Source organism: Macaca nemestrina, chromosome 15 (assembly GCF_043159975.1).
Source record: "Macaca nemestrina isolate mMacNem1 chromosome 15, mMacNem.hap1, whole genome shotgun sequence".
NCBI lineage: Eukaryota > Metazoa > Chordata > Mammalia > Primates > Cercopithecidae > Macaca > Macaca nemestrina.
This window is the reverse complement of record NC_092139.1, coordinates 104,125,820-104,147,705: the sequence shown is the minus strand read 5'-3', so window position 1 is coordinate 104,147,705 and position 21,886 is coordinate 104,125,820. Positions and strand designations below refer to the sequence as shown.

The following is a 21,886-nucleotide window of genomic DNA, read 5'->3' as shown; positions in this document are numbered from 1 at the left end:
CCCGCCTCTCCTGTTTGGTGGAAGATCAAGACAGTCGTGTATGTTACTTGGTAAGCAGTACACTGAGTCACTGTAGCAAACGCTTGTTAATTGGCTTATCCATCCTGGCTCCACCACGCTGGTTTCCAGTCCCACAAAACTGGGTAGGCCAACTAGTTTTAGTGTTAGGCTACATTCGTGGAATATGGTAGGATTAGCTCCAAAAATCACGTGCTCCCCTCCCTCCGTGTAGAGAGGCACATTTTAAAAAGAAGGAGCCAGTTCCCCATCCCGGATCTCCAGACCTTCCAACCTAGCCGGTGCGCGCCAGCCCCAGGCCCCTCTGCCAGCCCCCGGAGCAGCGCACGCAGCATGTGCGCGCCTCTCCCGCGCGCGGAGCCGGGAGCCGGCAGCCCGCCAACTTGTCCCGGCGTGCAGCGCGCCGCGCACGTGACCCCGCCCCCTGCCATTGGTCCGGGCGCGAGGGGCGGGGCCGCCGCGGAGAGAGCGAGCCAAGCGCGGCCTCATTAGACCACGGGCTGCAGTCGGAGCGGCTGGGAGGTTCGCGCGCTTCTCGGGGGTCGGTAGGAAGCGGGGAGGCCGGAGCTGCGGGCGTGGGGACCTGGCGGCCCCTGAAGCGCAAGCTGGCGGGCAGCAGGTGTGCGGGGCATCCCTGTCACGTGGCCGAACAGCCTGGGGCGCGCGGAGCCTGGCAGGGGGCGGGGCGCACGCAGGCCACACCCCCTTCAGACTCCAGCCCGGGCATTGGAGCGGGGCCAAGGCGTAGTGCACCTCTGGAAGGTCCAACCTGAAGGGTGGTTCAAAGGAGTGTTGGGCACCCTCAAATTAGGGGAAAACTGGGGAGCACCCTCTCCTTCCCCAGGGCGGAGGTTACTACAATTATAAGCGGGGAGCCGGTGCCCCTGAGGAAGGAGATCGTGAATGAGATTAAGATGGAGGGGCTTGGGATTCCTGGGAGCCCCAGGTCCCAGCTTGAAACGGTGGAGTCTGGGCAAATGAGCTTGTGTGAAGACGGTGGCTTCTGGGCCTGGCCCTGACCCAGATTGCAGTGAGAGTTCCCGCAGGCCCCGCCTCTTTCTGGGCCTCGTGTCTCCCGGCCGCCCGGCCGGGTGCGAGGCCTTACCCCTCTGGTCTGCTGCAGGATGGGCCTCTCCGCTGCGGCCCCGCTGTGGGGCCCCCCGGGGCTGCTCCTGGCCATCGCCCTGCACCCAGCGCTGTCGGTGCCCCCGCGCCGGGACTACTGCGTGCTGGGCGCTGGGCCCGCGGGCCTGCAGATGGCCTACTTCCTGCAGCGCGCTGGACGCGACTATGAAGTGTTCGAGCGCGCCCCGCGGCCCGGCAGCTTCTTCACGCGCTTCCCGCGGCACCGCAAGCTCATCAGCATCAACAAGCGGTACACTGGCAAGGCTAACGCCGAGTTCAACCTCCGCCACGACTGGAACTCTCTGCTCAGCCACGACCCCCGGCTGCTCTTCAGACAGTACTCACGTGCCTACTTCCCCGACGCCCGCGACATGGTGCGCTACCTGGGTGACTTCGCGGACACACTGGGGCTCCGTGTCCAGTACAACACCACCATCGCCCACATCACTCTGGACAAGGACCGACGGGCCTGGAATGGCCACTACTTCATCCTAACCGACCAGAAGGGCCAGGTGCACCAGTGCAGGTAAGGCCTGTGCCTGAGCTCACCTGCAGAAGCTGGGACCTTCCCCACACGAACCACACACCTTGATTGGCCAGTAGGTGTGGGAGGAATGGAAGAAAATGGGTATTTCGCTTTTTTTTTTGAGACGGAGTCTCACTCTGTCGCTGAGGCTGGAGTGCAGTGGCAGGAGCTCGGCTCACTGCAATCTCCGCCTCCCTGGTTCAAGCGATTCTCCTGCCTCAGCCTCCGCAATAGCTGGGACTACAGGCACGCACCACCACAACTGGCTAATTTTTTATATTTTTGGTGGAGATGAGGTTTCACAATGTTGGCCAGGCTGGTCTTGAACTCCTGACCTCAGGAGATCCACCCACCTCAGCCTCCTCAAATGCTGGGATTACAGGTATGAGCCACTGCACCCAGCCTTCGATTCTATTTTTGAAACCACCCTGTGATCAAAGCATTCTTCTGCAGGCCGGCAGGATCTAAGTCCCCAGCTGCCCTCCCCTGGATGGCGATCCTTACCAATGGAAGGAGCAGGACTTTGAAATCAGGCCTACATGTGTTTAGACTCTGGCTCTGCTGCCTTTACAAGCTTTTAGGCCACGGGCCTGAAGAGCCTGTGCCTCCTCACCTGTAAAGCAGGCCATGTACCACCTCCAGGTTGCTTGGAGGAGTCAGTAAGATGGTGCACAGATACACTTAGTACAGGGCCTGGTACCGAATTACTGCTCAGTAGATAGATGCATCCGTCAGAGAACTCAGAAAGGGGAAAGTAGAACATCAGGTTTCCGGCCGGGCGTGGTGGCTCAAGCCTGTAATCCCAGCACTTTGGGAGGCCGAGACGGGCGGATCACGAGGTCAGGAGATCGAGACCATCCTGGCTAACCCGGTGAAACCCCGTCTCTAGTAAAAAAATACAAAAAAATAGCCGAGCGAGGTGGCGAGCGTCTGTAGTCCCAGCTACTCGGGAGGCTGAGGCAGGAGAATGGCGTAAACCCGGGAGGCGGAGCTTGCAGTGAGCCAAGTTCCGGCCACTGCACTCCAGGCTGGGCGACAGAGCGAGACTCCGTCTCAAAAAAAAAAAAAAAAAAAAAAAAAAAAAAAAGAACATCAGGTTTCCTTTCATCACCAAGGGTGATACCTGGTCTGACTGTTGTGTGCAAAGTTAGGTGAATTCTCCATTTCTCATAATGTCATCTTCTCCTCTCTCACAGAGCAAAATTAACCCCCAGTACAGTGCTAGGGAAAATACTGTGAGCTCAGGGAGAGGCAAGGGCAGAGCCTCTCAAGTGCACTGGAGTGAGGGCGTAAACAAATGAATGAATTAACAAATGAATGAATGAATGAATGTCCTGTTTTCTTTTAGCGGCCTGTGGTTGGAGTGAGGCAGGTGGGTGGGTGGGTCCAGGGAGTGGTTTTGCCTTAGTGATCTTACAGCTAAGAGACTAAGCCATCTTTCCTTTGTCCCTGCCTGCAGCGTCCTCCTTGTAGCCACTGGCTTATCAGTCCCCAACCAGGTTGACTTCCCTGGCTCCGAAAACGTGGAGGGTTACGAGTCTGTGTCCATAGACCCTGAGGACTTTATAGGCCAGAATGTGCTGATCCTGGGCCGTGGGAACTCAGCCTTTGAGACGGCAGAGAACATCTTGGGTGTCACAAACTTTATCCACATGCTCAGCCGCTCCCGGGTCCGTCTGTCCTGGGCCACCCACTACGTTGGAGACCTCAGGTAGGCCACATCCCTGCGTGTGTGTTCTGTGCTGGGAGTCCAGAGTGTGAAAAGAGCCTCCCCAACCCTCCCCTGCCCTTCCTGACCCCAGCTGCACTGCCCAACTTTCCTCTGAGTCTCTCTCCCTGCATTCTCTGTGGGCCCAGAGCCATCAACAATGGCCTGCTGGATACCTACCAGCTGAAGTCCCTGGATGGGCTGCTCGAGTCTGACCTGAGGGATCTGGCCATCCTGAAGGATAGCAAAGGCAAGTTCCATGTCACCCTGAAATTCTTCCTGGAAGAAGCCAGCACCAACCAGAGTGCCGACGCCATCACCCTCCCCCAGGACGACAATGACAACTTTGCCATGCGCGTGCCCTATGACCGAGTCATCCGCTGCCTGGGCTGGAACTTTGACTTCTCCATTTTCAATAAGTGAGTTCCATGCGGGAGGAGGTGGGCTCTCCTAGCGAACCCTCCTGACCCCTCCCTAGGGGAACAGAGTGGCTGTTCAGTAGGCTGGCGACAGAGCTTTCAGGACAGCACCCTAAGAATGGATGTGAGTGCTGCCTGGTTTCCCTCCAGGACATGAGCTCTCTGACCGTTGAGGGTCCCAGGTGGCCCTGAGGCCCTTGGTCCTAGAGCAGTACCAGCAGATCTTCATCGGCATTGGGAGCCTCCACCTGTGAGATGGAAAGGCCAGCTCAGACTCAGAGAGAATACAGAGGGGAATTTGCCGGAAGGCAGTGTAGCATAGTGGCTGAGAGCACAGGTGCAGGAATTGTCTTGAGAGTCTCAGTTTGCCAAATCTGTGACCTCGTTGAAAGTTATTTAACCAGGCTGTGGCCCAGTATCCTCATCTCTAAAATGGGATTCTAAGTTTCTTTCTCATATGGTTATTGTGAAGATTAACATAAGAATGTGCTTGGAGGCTGGGTGCGGTGGCTCACACCTATAATCCCAGCACTTAGGGAGGCCAAGACAGGCAGATCACTTGAGGTTAGGAGTTCGAGACCAGCCTGGCCAACATGGTGAAACCCCGTCCGTACTAAAAATATAAAAAAATTAACCAAGCGTGGTGGTGGGTGCCTGTAATCCCAGCTACTTGGGAGGCTGAGGTGGGAGAATTGCTGGAACCTGGGAAGTGGAAGTTGCAGTGAGCCGAGATCACGTCACTGCACTCCAGCCTGGGCAACAGAGTGAGACTCCATCTCAAAATAAGAAGAGTGTGCGCAGATGCCAGGCACGGTGGCTCATGGTCTCACACCTGTAATCCCAGCAGTTTGGGAGGCCAAGGCGGGCATATTACTTCAGTTCGGGAGTTCAAGACTCACCTGGGCAACATAGTGAAACCCCATCTCTACAAAAAATACAAAAATTAGCCAGGTATGTTGACACATGCCTGTGGTCCCAGCTACTCAGGAGGCTGAGGTGGGAGGACTGCTTGAGCCCAAGAAGTCGAGGCTGTGGTGAGCTAAGATCATGCCTCTGCATTCCAGCCTGGGCAACAGAGTGAGACCCTGTCTCAAACAAAAAAAGAGATGGCCGGGCACAGTGGCTCACGCCTGTATTCCCAGCACTTTGGGAGGCCAAGGTGGGCAGATCATGAGGTCAGGAGTCCAAGATCAGCCTGACCAACATAGTGAAACACCGTCTCTACCAGAAATACAAAAAATTAGCCGGGCATGGTGGCACGTGCCTGTAATCCCAGCTACTCAGGAGGCTGAGGCAGGAGAATCGCCTGAACCTTGGAGGCGGAGGTTGCAGTGAGCCAAGATCGCACCATTGTGCGCTCCAGCCCAGGCGATAGTGTGAGATCTCTGTCTCAAAAAAAAAAAAAAAAAAAAAAAGGAGACAAAGGAGGGGGGGAGAGAAAGAAAGGAAAGAAAGTGCTGGGAGCTAGGTGCAGTGATGAGTACCTAGCTACTCAGGAGGCTGAGGCAGGAGGATCACTGGAGCCCAGCAGGTCAAGGCTGCAGTGTGCTATGATCATGCCTGTGAATAGCAGCTGCACTCCAACCTGGGCAACATAATGAGACATAAGAGATAGGGATCTCTTAAATCAGAGAAAGTACTTGGCATATATCATGTGCTTAATAAAATGTTAGTTGCTAAAGTTATTTATCATTGTATCTTGAAGGGCTGTTTTATGAAGCCTAGACTTTAAACATTGCTGCCAACTATCTCAGGAGGTTTGGTATCAAAGCACCATCCAGTCTTTCATTTGCCTTCTGACCAGGGTGCAGAAAGACAAAGGAGAAGCTGTTGTGCCTGTCCAGACCCTCCTTTCCATGGGCCTCCCAAAATTCTAGGATTATAGACGTGAGCCACTGCATCTGGCCTGACTTCGTTGTTTTTTTTGCTTTTTTGGTTTTTTGGTTTTGTTTTTTTTTTTTTTGAGACAGTCTCACTCTGTTGCCCAGGCTGGAGTGCAATGGCATAATCTTGGCTCACTGCAACCTCTGCCTCCCAGGTTCAAGTGATTCTCCCGCCTCAGCCTCCCAAGTAGCTGGGATTACAGCCATGCACCGCCACCCCCAGCTAACTATTTGGGTATTTTTTCGTAAAGGTGGGGTTTCACCATGTTGGCCAGGCTGGTCTCGAACTCCTGACCTTGTGATCCACCCGCCTCGGCCTCCCAAAGTGCTGGGATTACAGGAGTGAGCCACCTCGCCCGGCCGACTTCATCTCTTAAGTGGAGATGATAATACCCATCTGCTAGGGTCATGGTGAGGTTTAAATGAGACGAGAAAAGTAAGGCACTCAGTGCCAGTAATAAGTGCCACTGTAATAAGTGCCCCCTGGCTGGGTGCAGTGGCTCACACCTATCATCCCAGCACTTTGGGAGGCCGAGGCAGACGGATCACATAAGGTCAGGATATCGAGGCCAGCCTGGCTAACGTGGTGAAATCTTGTCTCTACTAAAAATATAAGAATTAGCTGGGCACGGTGGCAGGAGCCTATAATCCCAGCTATTCAGGAGGCTGAGGCAGAAGAATAGTTTGAACCCAGGAGGCAGAGGTTGCAGTGAGCCGAGATCGTGCCATTGTACTCCAGCCTGGGCGACAAGCGAAACTCCATCTCAAACTAATTAAATAAGTGCCTCCCACATAGCAGCTATTTTCATCAACAGCCCTTTCCACTGACAGGTCCCTCCGACTTAACTCGGGAAATGCATTCGGCAAGAAGTACCCGCTAATTCGAGCTAGCTACGAATCCAAAGGAAGCCGGGGTCTGTTTATCCTGGGTACCGCCAGCCACTCGGTGGACTACCGGAAATCTGCTGGGGGCTTCATCCACGGATTCCGATACACAGGTGAGCCCAGCTGAGAAGGCAGAACTGTCCCCAGGCAGAACCACTCTCAGCATCCCAGGGCTTATAAATCTGCTGCTATGTCCAGAAGCATTAGGGGATTGCTTGTCAGTAGCTCATTGTCATAAATTGTCTTGGGGAAGTGACAGCAGGTTTTTGTGGTCTGAAGACACGTCTAGGGAAGTATCAGATAAAGTGTAAAAGTCCACGGCTGTAATCCTAGCTACTTGGGAGGCTGAGGCAGGAGGATCCCTTGAGTCCAGGAAGTCGAGGTTGCAGTGAGCCGTGATGATGCCACTGCACTCCAGCCTGGGCGACAGAGCAAGACCCGGTCTCAAAAAGTAAAATAAAACCAAGCGTAAGCCGGGTGTGGTGGCTCACGCCTATAATCTTAGCACTTTGGGAGGCCAAGGCAGGTGGATTGTTTCAGGCCAGGAGTTCAAGACCAGCCTGGGCAACATGGCGAAACCCTGTCTCTACTAAAAATACAAAAATTAGCTAGGTGTGGTGATGTATGCCTGTAGTCCCAGCTACTCAGGAGGCTGGGGCATGAGAATTGCTTGAACCCGGGAGGTCGAGGTTGCAGTGAGCCAAGATCACAGCACTGCACACCAGCCTGGGCAACAGAGTCAGACCCTGTCTCAAAAAAAATTAAAATCAAGCATAAAAGTAGATACATCTGGAAGTGCTATGTTATGTGCATAATCCCCAGACAGGTTAAGTATCCTGTGTTGGCAGGAACGCTGAGCTTGAAGAATGTGAACCTGGTTCCTCCCCAGCTGGGTGGTCCTAGAGGTGAAGCTTCCAAGCCCCTGATGGACATCCTAACATCACAGATGGAAATGAGGTGAACTCTCCACCATCGTGGGTCCATCGTGAGGGCTAAATAAGGCAATACCTGGCCACCAAGCAGCTATGAAGCTCCATGCCCATATAGACAATTTGGGTACTGACACATTTCAATAAAAATTGCAATCGGGGCCAGACGCAGTGGCTAACACCTGTAATCCTAGCACTTTGGGAAGCCGAGGCAGACAGATCACCTGAGGTTGGGCGTTCGAGACCAACCTGACCAACATGGAGAAACTCTGTCTGTACTAAAAATACAAAATTAGTCGAGTGTGGTGGCGCATGCCTGTAATACCAGCTACTCGGGAGGCTGAGGCAGGAGAATCGCTTGAACCTGGGAGGTGGAGGTTGCGGTGAGCTGAGATCACACCATTGCACTCCAGCCTGGGCAACAAGAACAAAACTCTGTCTCAAAAAAAAAAAAAAATTGTGGCCGGGCGCGGTGGCTCAAGCCTGTAATCCCAGCACTTTAGGAGGCCGAGACGGGCGGATCACGAGGTCAGGAGATCGAGACCATCCTGGCTAACACGGTAAAACCCCGTCTCTACTAAAAAATACAAAAAACTAGCCGGGCGAGGTGGCGGGCGCCTGTAGTCCCAGCTACTCGGGAGGCTGAGGCAGGAGAATGGCGTAAACCCGGGAGGTGGGGCTTGCGGTGAGCCGAGATCCGGCCACTGTACTCCAGCCTGGGCGACACAGCGAGACTCCGTCTCAAAAAAAAAAAAAATTGCAATTGGATTATATCAGTTCTTTTTCAAAACTCTCAGTACCAAGGGTATAAATTTTCTGCTAACTTGAGAATGTTTACAAAGAAAATACTCAAATATATTTTAAAAACATAATTATATTTATTGCACTAAAATAATCCCCAACCAAAAATTGATATTTGCGATTTTAAGAATAAATGGGAAATAAAAAGGAAGTGAGAGAAATGAATTCACGCATGTTGGGTGACTTCAGTGGGCTGAGCACTGAAAACACAACCCTGGTAGGGCCGCCAACACCCCGAAAGGTGGGTGTGAAATCTCCATTTTCCTCAGAGTGTGAAACTCAGGCTCAGAGTTTTCGTGATTTTCTCACCATCATGGGAATTAAACTCCCAAGACCCAGGCGCTTTCTTGAAAGACACTTTCTACAAAGGTCTTCTCTTCTTTCATAGAAAGCAAACCGGTGCCCTCTCTATGGAGAGGAGTCTAAAATGTTAGATGTGGCCAGGCGCGGTGGGTCACATCTGTCATCCCAGCACTTTGGTAGACTGAGGTGGGCGGATCACCTGAGGGCAGGAGTTTGCGACCAGCCTGGCCAATATGGTGAAATCCTATCTCTAATTAAAGTACAAAATTAGCCGGGCGTGGCGGCGGCCACCTATAATCCCAACTGCTCGGGAGGCTGAGGCAGGAGAATCACTTGAACCTTGGAGGTGGAGGTTGCAGCGAGCCAAGCCCACACCATTGCACTCCGGCCTGGGCAAAAAGTGAAACTCCGTCTCAAAAATAAATAAATAAATAAAAATTAGATATTCCCTTTCCTGTGGTTAACCTTCTGAGAAGGACAGGGTATTGGTTGAAATTCACTCAGTGAGGCATACAATATTCAGTTAGGTGAGTCTATTTGAAAGAATGGAGTCAAAATCTTACAGCTGAGCTTTAAAAAATTAGTAGTAGTATTATTTTTTGAGACAATGTCTTGTCCTGTTTCCCAGGCTGACATACAATGGCGCCGTCTCAACTCACTGCACCCTTGACTTCCCAGACTCAAGCCATCCTCCCACCTCAGTCTTCTGAGTGGCTGGAACTTCAGGCACACACCACCACACCCAGCTAATTTTGTTGTTTTTATTTTTATGTAGTAGGGACAAGGTTTCGCCATGTTGCCCAGGCTGGTCTCAGACTCCCAAGCTCAAGCGATCCACCTACCTCAGCCTCCCAGAGTGTTGGGATTACAGGCATGAGCCACCACGCCTAGCCTGAGCATCAGAAATGTGAAAATATAGGGAACTAGGGGGAGTAATCTTTTATTCTGCCACTCAAAGACATTCTATGTTTATATTTCTTTTTTCTTTTTAAAGACAGTAAGGTAGGCCGGATGTGGTGGCTCATGCCTATAATCCCAGCATTTTGGGGGGCCGAGGCCGGCAGATCAGCTTAGGTCAGGAGTTTGAGACCAGCCTGACCAACATGGTGAAACCCATCTCTACTAAAAATACAAAAATTAACCAGGCTTGGTGGCACACACCTGTAATCCCTACTACTTGGGCGGCTGAGGCAGGAGAATCACTTCAATCCAGGAAGCGGAGGTTGCAGTGAGCCAAGATCGCACCACTGCGCTCCAGCCTGGGCGACAGATTGAGACTCTGTCTCAAAAATAATAATAAAAATGAAGACAGTAAGGTGGACTTTATTCCAGGTTAGAAGACTATAATAATAGGTGTAGGACCACTGCAGAAGGGTCTTACAGTATGGGCAAAGGATTGGACTCAATTCTGGGAGTCAGTTCCTCCTGGAATCCGGGAGGCAGAGGTTGCAGTGAGCTGAGATCGCGCCACTGCACTCCAGCCTGGGCAACAGAGCGAGACCCTGTCTTTAAAAAAATAAAATATATGGCCGGGTGCGGTGGCTCAAGCCTGTAATCCCAGCAGTTTGGGAGGCCGAGACGGGCGGATCACGAGGTCAGGAGATCGAGACCATCCTGGCTAACACGGTGAAACCCCATCTCTACTTAAAAAAAAAAAAAAAAAAAAACTAGCCGGGCGAGGTGGTGCGCGCCTGTAGTCCCAGCTACTCGGGAGGCTGAGGCAGGAGAATGGTGTAAACCCGGGAGGCGAGCTTGCAGTGAGCTGAGATCACGCCACTGCACTCCAGCCTGGGCAACAGAGCGAGACTCCGTCTCAAAAAAATAAAAAATAAAAAATAAAAATAAAATAAATAAAAAATATTTTAAAAAAGAACTTAGAGACAGAGGGATTTAGGCTGTGAAAGAGAGGGCGAAATCAAAGATTTCCATAGGCGCATGTCTGATGGAAACAGAGCTGTGACGGGAGGAAGGTTTCTGGGGAAGGCCCTGTGTCAGACTTGACGTTCCTTATGTGAGGTGGGGTGAATGGGACTCCCACGTGCAGATGGCCTGAAGCAAGGGCAGATAGACTCTGGCCTGGAGACCAAATCCAGCTGTGCTCACTCCTTTGCCTGTTGTCTTGGCCGCTTTTACACTAGGGGCAGAAGTGAGCAGCATCACTGTATGCTGTATGTGTATGACCCACAAAGCAAGAGAATATGGATTGTCTGGTCCTTTCCAGAATATACCTGCTGGCCCGGCTTTAAAGGCAGCTGCCATCTCCTCCCCTCATGTGTTCACCACCTACACATTTGCTCTGGGCCATGCAGACCAGTGTGTATGGCATTCTCAGGGGTTGATGAGACCTGGGCATCCCTCCCAGTGACCAGAGATAAAATCCTAAGTGCAGCATGCCCTTCCTTCCTCTGGCTGTTCCAGTGCGTGCTGTTCACCGGCTCCTGGAGCACCGCCACCACAGCGTCGCCTGGCCTGCCACCGAGCTCCCCATCACACAGCTGACCAGCTCCATCGTGCGGCGCGTGAATGAGGCTTCTGGGCTCTACCAGATGTTCGGTGTGCTGGCCGATGTCATCCTGTTGAAGGAGTGAGTAGCCTATCCCAGTCCTACTCCCCTCGGCCCAGCTTCCCCCACACACTGCATAGCGCTTCTCTTCCTATTCCAGGTGCGGGGTGCCCAATTCTTTCCTAAGATGAAGGCTGCTGGGGGAAACATGTCTGTTCTGGGGAAAAACAGTGCTATCAACTCTACAGACAGTCCTATGAGTGGCCATGGGCACATTAGTGAGCCTCTCTGAGCCCTTCTTCCTCATCTGCAAAATGGGGAAATTGTGCCTACCTTGCAGCAAGAAAGGAAGGAGTAAAGGTCACTTGTGGAAAGTGTTTGGCATCACGCGGATGAGCAGTAGTCAGAGGCAGCCGCGTGGATCTCAGAGCTCCCTCAGGCCAGGGCCTTGCCGGCCACCATCATCAGCATCAATTTAGTGATAAGCAGCAGATCACAGAGGATGGACAGTCCCTGAAAAGGAAACGGTGCAGGGCACAGAGGGGTGAGGGGCAAGGGGAGACAGGTGGCAGGGAGAAGCAGGGGTACAACCTTCAGTCAGAGGGAACAGCCGGATCCAAAGGCAGGACGTGCTATAGCATACCAGGTTCAGGGACATGCAGGTAGCACAGCTGTACTCTGCACAAAACCTTCGCATCACCCTCCATGCCCCTGCCCCTGTCTTTTTTTTCTTGAGACAGAGTCTTGCTCTGTCACCCAGGCTGGAGTACAGTGGTGTGATCTCGGCTCACTGCAATCTCCACCTCCTGGGTTCAAGCAATTCTCCTGCCTCAGCCTCCCAAGTAGCTGGGATTACAGGTACCCACTACCATGCCCGGCTAATTTTTTTTTTTTTTGACTCAGAGTCCCTCTGTGTCTTGCCCAGGCTGGAGTGCAGTGGTGTGATCTTGGCTCACTGCAGCCTCCACCTCCCAGGTTCAAGCGATTCTCATGTCTCAGCCTCCTGAGTAACGGATTACAGGCGCATGCCACCACACCCGGCTAATTTTGTATTTTTAGTAGAGACTGGGTTTCACCATGTTGGCTAGGCTGGTCTCAAACTCCTGACCTCGGGTGATCTACCCACCTTGGCCTCCGAAAGTGCCGGGATTACAGGCATGAGTCAGTGTGCCCGGCACCCCTGTCTCGAATGACACCCAACATGCAAACAATGGGCAAGTCTTGTTACCTCTCCCTTCAGATGATGTCTGGAACCCAGCCAGCTCTCACCTGCTCTACCACCACCATCTCGGTCCCGATCACCAGGCTCCACCACCTGCACCCATATGACAGCCGCCCCACTTGGCCTGGGGTCTGTTCCCAGCACAGTAACCAGAGTGGTCCTTAGAAACCTGAGGCACGCTGATCCTAGCTCTGCTTAGTCCTCCCCAGCGACCAGCAGCATCACTTCTCAGGCCAGACGACCCTTCATGTCTCGTCATGGGAGGCACAGCCCTCCTTGATCTGACCTCTCAGGCCTCTGAACCCCTCTCCTGCCCCTGCCCCTTGTTCAGTCCCCTCAGCCACATCGGCCTCTTCTGTTCCTTGAACACAAAGTGCTCACATACTCCTCAGGGCTTTTTCCTGACTATTCTCTCTGCCTGAGACACTCTTTCCCCAGATATCCCATTCAGGTTACATGGAATTTTCTGGACTCTACCCCACATGTGTGTGAGAGCTCAGCTGAAACGGTAATGTTAAGTGAGGGGTGCACTGCTTGATTGACGCTCCTTAGAGGGGAGATACACATGCACACACGCATGCTTACCCCGTGCCGCACCCCTCACCTCTGCCACAGCACTGAGGGCCTCCCCCGTGTTGCCATTCTCCCAGGAATGCCATGGCCTTTGAGTACCTGGAGGAGTTCCCCATACAGATGCTGGCCCAACTGGAGACACTCACAGGGAGGAAGGCAAGGCACGGGCTCTTCGTCATCAACATGGAATATGGCAGAAATTTCTCTGGCCCCGACAAGGACGTCTTCTTTGATGACCGGTCTGTGGGGCACACGGAAGACGCCTGGCAGTCTAACTTCCTCCATCCTGTCATCTACTACTACAGATACCTCCCCACCGGTGAGCAGGTCTCTGCCCTCCCCCAACCTGTGGGCTCCTCAGACCTCACCCTCTGCAGGGTTGTCACCCACCCTGAAACCTTCACACACACGCTCAGCTGACCGGGGGACGGCTGCGGGACTCCGCCTAGAGACCACTTGGGCAGAAGGTCCGAGAACGATAAATGATGCTTCCAGATTCTGACACATACTGTGACTGGCACAGGACACATGGGGAGTGTCGTGCTCTCCGCCAGCCACCGTGTAGTAAGAGGGACACGGCCCTGCTGCAGGTCTCCAGAGGAGGCTGACCATGGTGGGGTGGGAGGGGTCTGAAGAGTGAGGGAACCGGAGCTCGTTAACATGGTATAGAGAAACTGGGCAAAATCCCTGGGCCTGTCCTTTTGTTACTGTGTGACCTTGGACCATTACTTAACCTCTCTGAGCCTCAACCTCCCCTCTGTAAAATGGGGATTACGACAGTACCTTTCTTGTAGGGTTCCATGAGGTTAACTCTGACAGCATACACAGAATGCCAACCCGGTGCAGGCACAGAGTAGCTACTAATAAATGAACAACCTCGGGAACGCACCCCCTGCTTCAGAGCTTGAAGGGCAGTCAGGTGGAAGAGGGTGGTTTAAACGGGTTGTTCCCAAAGGCAGAAGTCATGTCAGCAGGTAGCAGCGACAGGGGTGCAGGTCTGTGGTCAGTATAAGGAGGCACTAAGAGGCTGGGCACAGTGGCTCACGCCTGTAATCTCAGCACTTGGAGAGGCCAAAGCAAGCGGATTACAAGGTCAGGAGTTCAAGACCAGCCTGGCCAAACCAGCCTGGCCAAAATGGTGAAACCCCATCTCTAAAAACGTGAAAAAAATACAAAAATTAGCTGGGCATTGTGGCACATGCCTGTAATCCCAGCTATTCAGGAGGCTGAGGCAGGAGAATTGCTTGAACTAGGATCCAGGAGGCGGAGGTTGCAGTGAGCCAAGATTACGCCACTGCACTCCAGCCTGGGCTACAGAGCAAGACTTTCTCAAAAAAAAAAAAAAAAAAGGCTGATCGCAGTCGCTCACGCCTGTAATCCCAGCACTTTGGGAAGCTAAGGTGGGCGGATCACGAGGTCAGGAGGTTGAGACTATCCTGGCCAATATAGTGAAACCCCGTCTCTAATAAAAATACAAAAATTAGTCGGGCATGATGGCGGGCGTCTGTAGTCCCAGCTACTAGGGAGGCTGAGGCAGGAGAATCGCTTGAATCCAGGAAGCAGAGGCTGCAGTGAGCCAAGATTGTGCCACTGCACTCCAGCCTGGGCGACAGAGCGAGACTCTGTCTCAAAAAAAAAAGTTAAAGCTGTTCAGTGGGGGAATTGGTCACCTCCAAATTCAGGTTTCCCAGAATAGCGATGGCCAAGTCATGACTCGATGGCCGTCTGACTGGGACACCACAGAAGGGAGTCCACAGCAGCGGGAAGCTGAACTAGATGAGTGCTGAGACCCCTTGCCTCGCCTCTGAGTCTTCTCACAGAAAGGCCAGTTTGAAAGCAGCCACAGCCAGGCGCAGTGGCTCACGCCTGTAATCCCCGCACTCTGGGAGCCTGAGGCAGCTGGGTCACCTGAGGTCAGGAGTTTGAGACCAGCCTGGCCAACATGGTAGAGACTGGAACCCCGTCTCTACTAAAAATGTAAAATATTAGCTGGGTGTGGTGGCGGGTGCCTGTAAACCCAGCTTCTCTGGAGGTTGAGGAACAAGAATCGCTTGAACCCAGGAGGTGGAGGTTGCAGTGAGCCTAAATTGTGCCACTGCACTACAGCCTGGGCAATAGAGTGAGACTCTGTCTCGAATAATAATAAAAAATAAAAATGAAGCAGCACAATAGATCTCAGTCCATGTGAGTGTTAGAGAAACGCCAGCCTGAAGTTACTAGTTACAGCACTGCCTTCCGAAACCACAAGGGAAAAGCCTAGTTCCTCTTCCTCATGGCAGCCTTTCAAATATCAGCAGGTGGCTCTTGAACAGGCTGACCACAGCCCAGCCTGGGAGGCTGTCGGGAAAGCCGAGCACGAGCGAGTGAGGGCAGTGTTTGGGCTGTGTGGGATCCGTGCTGTGTCGGCCCGAGGAGGGGAAGCCCAGCCTCGCGGCTCTGACGTGGCCCCTCTCTCCTCCCCACAGAACAGGAGGTGAGGTTCCGCCCTGCACACTGGCCCCTGCCTCGGCCCACAGCCATCCACCACATCGTGGAAGACTTCTTAACAGACTGGACCGCCCCGATCGGGCACATCCTACCTCTGAGGCGCTTCCTGGAGAACTGTTTGGACACCGATTTGCGAAGCTTCTATGCAGGTAATTTAAGCTCCCAGAAGGACAAAGGGTCTAAGCTCGAGGTTGAAGAAAGGTCGCAGAGACCCAAGCCCCATGGAGTTTCAGGACCCATATCTGGAAATCCAAACCCCAGACTACCATTCCTGACAATGCCGTGGGCTAAATTACAATATACCTAAAAATACTGGATAATGTATCTTCTTTTTTTTTTTTTTGAGACAGAGTCTCACTTTGTTGCCCAGGCTGGAGTGTAGTGGCGCAATCTCAGCTCACTGCAACCTCCACCTCCCGGGTTCAAGCAATTCTCCTGCCTCAGCCTCCTGAGAAGCTGGGACTACAGGTGCATGCCACCATGCCTGACTAAGTTTTGTATTTTTTAGTAGAGACAGGGTTTCACCATATTGACCAGGCTGATCTCGAACTCCTGACCTTGTGATCAGCCTGCCTCAGCCTCCCAAAGTGTTAGGATTACAAGCGTGAGCCACCGCTCCCAGCCAATAATATGTCTTTTCAAAAGAATTAACAGGGCAAGGCACCGTGGCTCGCACCTGTAATCCTAGCACTTTGGGAGGCCAAGGCAGGTGGATCACAAGGTCAGGAGTTCGAGACCAGCCTGACCAACATGGTGAAACCACATCTCTACTAAAAATACAAAAATTAGCCAGACATGGTAGCGCGCCTGTAGCCCCAGCTACTCGGGAGGCTGAGGCGGGAGAATTGCTTGAACCCGGGAGGCGGAGATTGCAGTGAGCCACGATCCACCACTGTGTTCTAGCCTGGGTGACAAAGGCGAAACTCCGTCTCAAAAAAAATAAAAAGGGGGCTGGGCGCAGTGGCTCACACCGGTAATCCCAGAACTTTGGGAGGCCGAGGCAGGCAGATCACGAGGTCAGGAGATTGAGACCATCCTGGCTGACACGGTGAAACCCCGTCTCTACTAAAAATGCAAAAAAACTGGCCGGGCATTGTGGCTGGCGCCTGTAGTCCTAGCTGCTCGGGAGGCTGAGGCAGGAGAATGGCACGAACCCAGGAGGCAGAGCTTACAGTGAGCCAAGATCACGCCACTGCACTCCAGCCTGGGCAATACAGCGAGACCCTGTCTCAAAAAAAAGGAAAAGGTTAGCAGGGGCTAGTAGTGATTTCTGTTTAAAAAAATATAGAGAGAGAGATATCTATGTATACATAAAGAACTGGCAGGGAAATAAGGCCACTCCCCAGAGGCCAGACCTGAAAAAAGCACTAAACCTGCTGAGCTGGACCCCTGCCAGTCGTCAAGAGCCCAGAGTCTGGGTTTTAATAGACCACCCCTTGGGGTGGAAGACAGAGCTGGAGCAGGATGGGAGGCCTGTTTAGAGATACGCAAATAAAGCTTGGATCTCAGTAGGAAAGCTGGGAGCCAAAACCCTTCGAGAGAGGAGATAGATGAGACGCATGGTTTTGGTCCTAGATAGAGTGGGAGAGTAAATCTCTGAAAATATCCAACCAGTAGGCCCCACTTGTGTAAATCTGGGGCCAAACTTCATGAGATCATTGAGCTGTAGAAATCACAGAAGCAAATGCACACCTTCTCAAAAAATACACTTTTAGGCCAGGTGCAGTGGCTCACGCCTGTAATCTCAACACTTTGGGAGACCGAGGTGGGTGAATCACCAGAGGTCAGGAGTTCGAGACCAGCGCTGGCCAACATGGTGAAACCCCATTTCTACTAAAAGTACAAAAATTAGCTGGGGGTGCTGGTGGGCGCCTGTAATCCCAGCTACTCGGGCGGCTGAGGCGGGAGAACCACTTGAACCCGGAAGGCGGATGTTGCAGTGAGCCAAGATCATGCCACTGCACTCCAGCCTGGGCAACAGAGCGAGACTCCCTCTCAAAAACAACAGCAAACAACAAAAATGCCAGGGTGTGTGAGAGAGTGAATTCCAACCCTGAGTTGTGGGTTCCACTGATGCATCATCCCAGGCCCTTTAGCCTCCTGTCTCCCACTTTCTAGACACTGTTTAACTGTACAGGCCACTGTGTGCTGCTGCCTTGGACTGGAGAGAATACCCGCAGCAGAAGGCCGGTGGCATAGTGGCAGCCGTCCCTCCTGATGTGCAGCTGCTAGTGCTGGCCCCAGGTTCTGCTGAGCCCCTGCAGAGGGGATGATGTCATCAGAAGGTGGTGCCTGCCAAACGGCCACCTTGCTGCCCTCCCAGTCTTCCTGCTGTCCTCTCGCGCATCTGCTGTCTTCCCTGCTTGGAGAGGATTGCCATGGCCTGGCCAGCCAGGGGCCTCCATGCTAAAAGTCAGAAATAAACAGGAAGTCGTATTTCTGGAGCACCTTTCAGCCTGGTCACCCATGGAAGCCTCACGACATCCTTTGTACTGTGCCCATTTTCACTTGAGATAGAGGGGCTCAGGGAGGCGAGAAGGCTCGCTCAGAGTTACAGAAGGACTCCAGCCCATTACGGACTCTCCGTCTGCCCTTCTTGTCTCTGACGCCCTCAGAAGGCTGAGCCCATATCTGCGTCAGCTTTTCTGTTTGTTTAAAGTCTTTTTTTTTTTTTTTTTTTTTTTTGAGACGGAGTCTCGCTCTGTCGCCCAGGCTGGAGTGCAGTGGCCGGATCTCAGCTCACTGCAAGCTCCGCCTCCCGGGTTCACGCCATTCTCCGGCCTCAGCCTCCCGATTAGCTGGGACTACAGGCGCCCGCCACCTCGCCCGGCTAGTTTTTTGTATTTCTTAATAGAGACGGGGTTTCACCGTGTTAGCCAGGATGGTTTCGATCTCCTGACCTCGTGATCCGCCCGTCTCGGCCTCCCAAAGTGCTGGGATTACAGGCTTGAGCCACCGCGCCCGGCCTTGTTTAAAGTCTTATAAGTACTTGGCTAAAAGACTTTTTCTCACTGTATTAGTCTGTTCTCACATTGCTATAAAAAAATACCTGAGTCTGTGTAACTTACAAAGAAACAGGTTTAGGCCGGGCGCGGTGGCTCAAGCCTGTAATCCCAGCACTTTGGGAGGCCGAGACGGGCGGATCACGAGGTCAGGAGATCGAGACCATCCTGGCTAACACAGTGAAACTCCGTCTCTACTAAAAATACAAAAAAACTTAGCCGGGCGAGGTGGCAGGCGCCTGTAGTCCCAGCTACTCGGGAGGCTGAGGCAGGAGAATGGCGTGAACCCGGGAGGCGGAGCTTGCAGTGAGCTGAGATCCGGCCACTGCACTCCAGCCTGGGCGACAGAGCGAGACTCCGTCTCAAAAAAAAAAAAAAAAAAAAAAAAAAAAAAAAAAAAAAAAAAAAGAAACAGGTTTAATTGACTCACAGTTCTGCAGGCTGTATAGGACACATGGCAGCATCTATTTCTGGATGCTGGATCACGCCTGTAGTCCCAGCACTTTGGGAAGCCGAGACAGGCTGATCACTTGAGGTCAGGAGTTCGAGACGAGCCAGGCCAACATGGTGAAACCCAGTCTCTATTTAAAAAACAAAAAAATTAGCTGGGTGTGGTGGCGGGCACCTGTAGTCCCAGCTACTGGGGAGCCTGAGGCAGGAGAGTCACTTGAACCCAGAAGGCAGAGGTTGCAGTGAGCCAGGATTGTGTCACTGAGGGAGACTCTGCCTTAAGAAAAAAAAAAAGAAACCGTTCCCATGATGCAGTCACCTCCCAACAGCCCCACCTCCAGCATTAGAGATTCCATTTCAACATGAGATTTGGGTGGGGACACAGACCCAAACTATATCACCCACCTTGCCTATTCCCTACCTTCATTCTCATTCCCACAAGGAACTTCCAGCCCTAGTGGTTGTTCCTTTTAGTAGCTTCTCTCTCCGCACGGCTTCTTTTGGTTGTTTCTTCGTATTTCTTTTTTTTTTTTTTTTTTTTTTTTTTGAGACAGAGTCTCTTGTCACCCAGGCTGGAATGCAGTGGCATGATCTCGGCTCACTGCAACCTCTGCCTCCTGGATTCAAGTGATTCTCCTGCCTCAGCCTCCCGAGTAGCTGGGACTACAGGCGTTCATCACCACGCCTGGCTAATTTTTGTATTTTTACTAGAGACGGGGTTTCTTTCTCATTGTGTTGGCCAGGCTGGTCTCGAAGTCCTAACCTCAGGCGATCCACCCACCTCGGCCTCCCAAAGTTCTGGGATTAAGGCGTGAGCCGCCATGCCTGGCCGTTTCTTCATATTTCTACATGATAAGTATCCACAGCTATCTTATGATTGGACAAATTTGATGCATGCACCAGCTTTCTGTTGTGGGATCAGTGAGGATATACCCGTTTATCTTTCTATCCCCACACTGTTTAGATCAGAACTTTGCACGTGGTATTTGCAACTCAAATGTGGAGGGAATGCATCTTTGCAGGCAGATCTGAGCTCACAGTGGGACTGACCACTGAGTTCCCAGCTGCACCAGGCCGAGGGTCTGTTCATGAGGGTCAGAGCCCTAACCCCTGTGTGGCCGCCTGCAAAGCCCCAGGCTCAGCCCTGATCTCTGGGAGCTGAGGCATTGCTCTGGTTTGCTTTCATTTTGGAGCCTTTTTCTTCCAGAGTGTCAAGGCAGTTCCCTGCCCTGGAGCCTCGTGGAGGGTCATGATTCATGACCTACTCAAGTTGGATGTGTGATGCCCAGAAAGGTCAGCTCCCAGTTTCAAGGGATGAAAGATAACAGGCGAGGCCCGCAGTGAAGCCTCCACACCTGGCATTGGCAGCTCCCCTTCCTGCACCCCTCCCCACCCATCCCAGCCTGGCTCATTCTCTTCGTTTTGCTTTTGTGTAGAGTCCTGCTTCCTGTTCGCCCTCACGCGCCAGAAGCTGCCACCCTTTTGCCAGCAGGGGTACCTGAGGATGCAGGGACTCGTGAGTACCGAGAGCCTTCGGCAGCACAGAGTGGAGAGCAGGCTCCTACGGGACGATGCCCCCATGGGCAGGGACCTGGAGGACAGCAGCCAGCATCCTGGCAACCAAGAGCTACTAGGTGCCCCCCTGGCTCCAGGGCCTCTGGCCCAGTCCCTCGATAGCAACAAGGAGGAGCTCTGACTGTCCCTTCCTAGGCTGTGGGCACAGTGGCCAGGCCTCCCCACCCAGGCCCATGGTCAGTTCCTCTTTCCCCGCAACCGGTGTGTGATTGCCAAAGACCACTCAGATCATGGCAGTGACTGCACCAAAGCCACCAGACGGCACGTGAGGGCTGCAAGTCGGGGATATGGTGGTCTCCTCCCTCCTGTCCGGGGGCAGAAGAAGGGCATCCTCCGCCAGGTGTGAGCTGCCTTCCTCAGCCCAGCTTCTCTGCAGTGGAGCGATCGCTGAGCCCCAGGCCAGCCTGGTTCTGCCCCCTCTCAAGTGCTCCTCTTCCTTCCAGGCCCCCCCTCAGATGGGCCTGTGTCCCGCCTGTGGAGCGCTTCACAGGGGAAACCTATCTGCATCTTAAGGGTTTGTGGCAAGTGCTTTAAAACAAAAGCTCTCATATCCTCAACAACCATCATGGGCAGTTGCGATTGTTGCCCCAGACTGCTGAAGACACCAGCTGAGAGATGTCAAGTAATTCCCAGGGACCCCCAGCTGCGAGTCCCCGTCTGTGTCACTTGCCACACACTGCCTCAACTCCGCCCCATTTTCAGCAGTGTTTGAACTTAGCTACGGAGCCCAAGAGGGTCAGCCCTGCTTATCATCGTAGGCCCAGCAGGCTGCTCTCCAGCAGCAGTAGGACAGCTCCCTGAAAGCCATCTTATCTCAGCAACTTTCTCCTTGAGCAGCAAGATTCAGAGCTGCTCTCCCCAGTTGCACCCCCTGACTCGTCTTCCAGCTGGCTCTTCTCCCCCACCCTACTCCCTGCCCTCTGCCATCCTAACCACGCCTTGCTTCTAACTTGCCTGGTCAAGTTTTGTAAAACGTATCCTGCTGTCTCTGTGGTGGGCACCCATATGTGCTCACTATGTGTAAGGTGACATTTCCTAATGCCTTTATGTGATAATGATGATGAATTTGGTTCCTAGTCTCTGCTTCATTGTCCTTCCTCACCAGCAGTCTGCATTCTCCCATCAGGCATCTTAGTCTCATTTATAAGGGCATACTATATCACAGTGATTTTTCAAAGCCCAGGATCATAGGTGATTGCTTTTTCACTGGTTCTTACTAGCTCTTCATGGATCCACTCAGAATTCCAAGGACAATCGCAGCACTTAGGTCAGGAGTTTGAGACCAGCCTGACCAACATGGAGAAACCCTATCTCTAGTAAAAATACAAAATTAGCCAGGCATGGTGGCACATGTCTATAATCCCAGCTACTTGAGAGGCTGAGGCAGGAGAATCACTTAAACCCAGGAGGCAGAGGTTGCAGTGAGCCGAGATAGCACCATTGCACTCCAGCCTGGGTAACAAGAGGGAAACTCCGT

At 52.8% G+C, this 21,886-nt stretch overlaps 1 protein-coding gene and 1 long non-coding RNA gene across 3 annotated transcripts; one reads left to right on the top strand and one right to left on the bottom strand.

Moving 5' to 3' along the window:
* The first annotated feature begins 515 nt into the window (after positions 1 to 515).
* LOC105464518 (FAD dependent oxidoreductase domain containing 2) lies at positions 516 to 21,479 on the top strand. 2 transcript variants are annotated; one of them, XM_071080528.1, is made up of 8 exons: positions 516 to 1,669; positions 3,129 to 3,380; positions 3,527 to 3,796; positions 6,511 to 6,677; positions 11,016 to 11,181; positions 12,973 to 13,222; positions 15,366 to 15,531; positions 20,271 to 21,479. In XM_071080528.1, the coding sequence occupies exons 1-8, from the start codon at positions 1,143 to 1,145 to the stop codon at positions 20,528 to 20,530; spliced, it is 2,058 nt and encodes a 685-aa protein (XP_070936629.1). In that variant the 5' UTR covers positions 516 to 1,142; the 3' UTR covers positions 20,531 to 21,479. The 2 variants fall into 2 exon arrangements, with proteins under 2 accessions (XP_070936629.1, XP_011710794.2); XM_011712492.3 differs by having other exon boundaries at positions 517 to 1,669; positions 12,973 to 13,214; positions 15,361 to 15,531.
* Positions 11,051 to 13,129, bottom strand: LOC105464517 (uncharacterized). The gene is made up of 3 exons (XR_011614119.1): positions 13,042 to 13,129; positions 11,434 to 11,613; positions 11,051 to 11,170 (listed from the first exon to the last, which is right to left on the bottom strand). It is a non-coding gene; the product is annotated as an uncharacterized lncRNA (long non-coding RNA).
* Positions 21,480 to 21,886: the final 407 nt, after the last annotated feature.

Excerpts from the sequence above, each read along its gene's own strand:
- LOC105464518 (XM_071080528.1), top strand. The coding sequence starts at position 1,143 with ATGGGCCTCTCCGCTGCGGCCCCGCTGTGGGGCCCCCCGGGGCTGCTC. Across the intron at positions 1,670-3,128 it reads GGCCAGGTGCACCAGTGCAG|CGTCCTCCTTGTAGCCACTG; the intron begins GTAAGGCCTGTG and ends CCCTGCCTGCAG. Across the intron at positions 13,223-15,365 it reads ACCTCCCCACCGGTGAGCAG|GAGGTGAGGTTCCGCCCTGC; the intron begins GTCTCTGCCCTC and ends CCCACAGAACAG.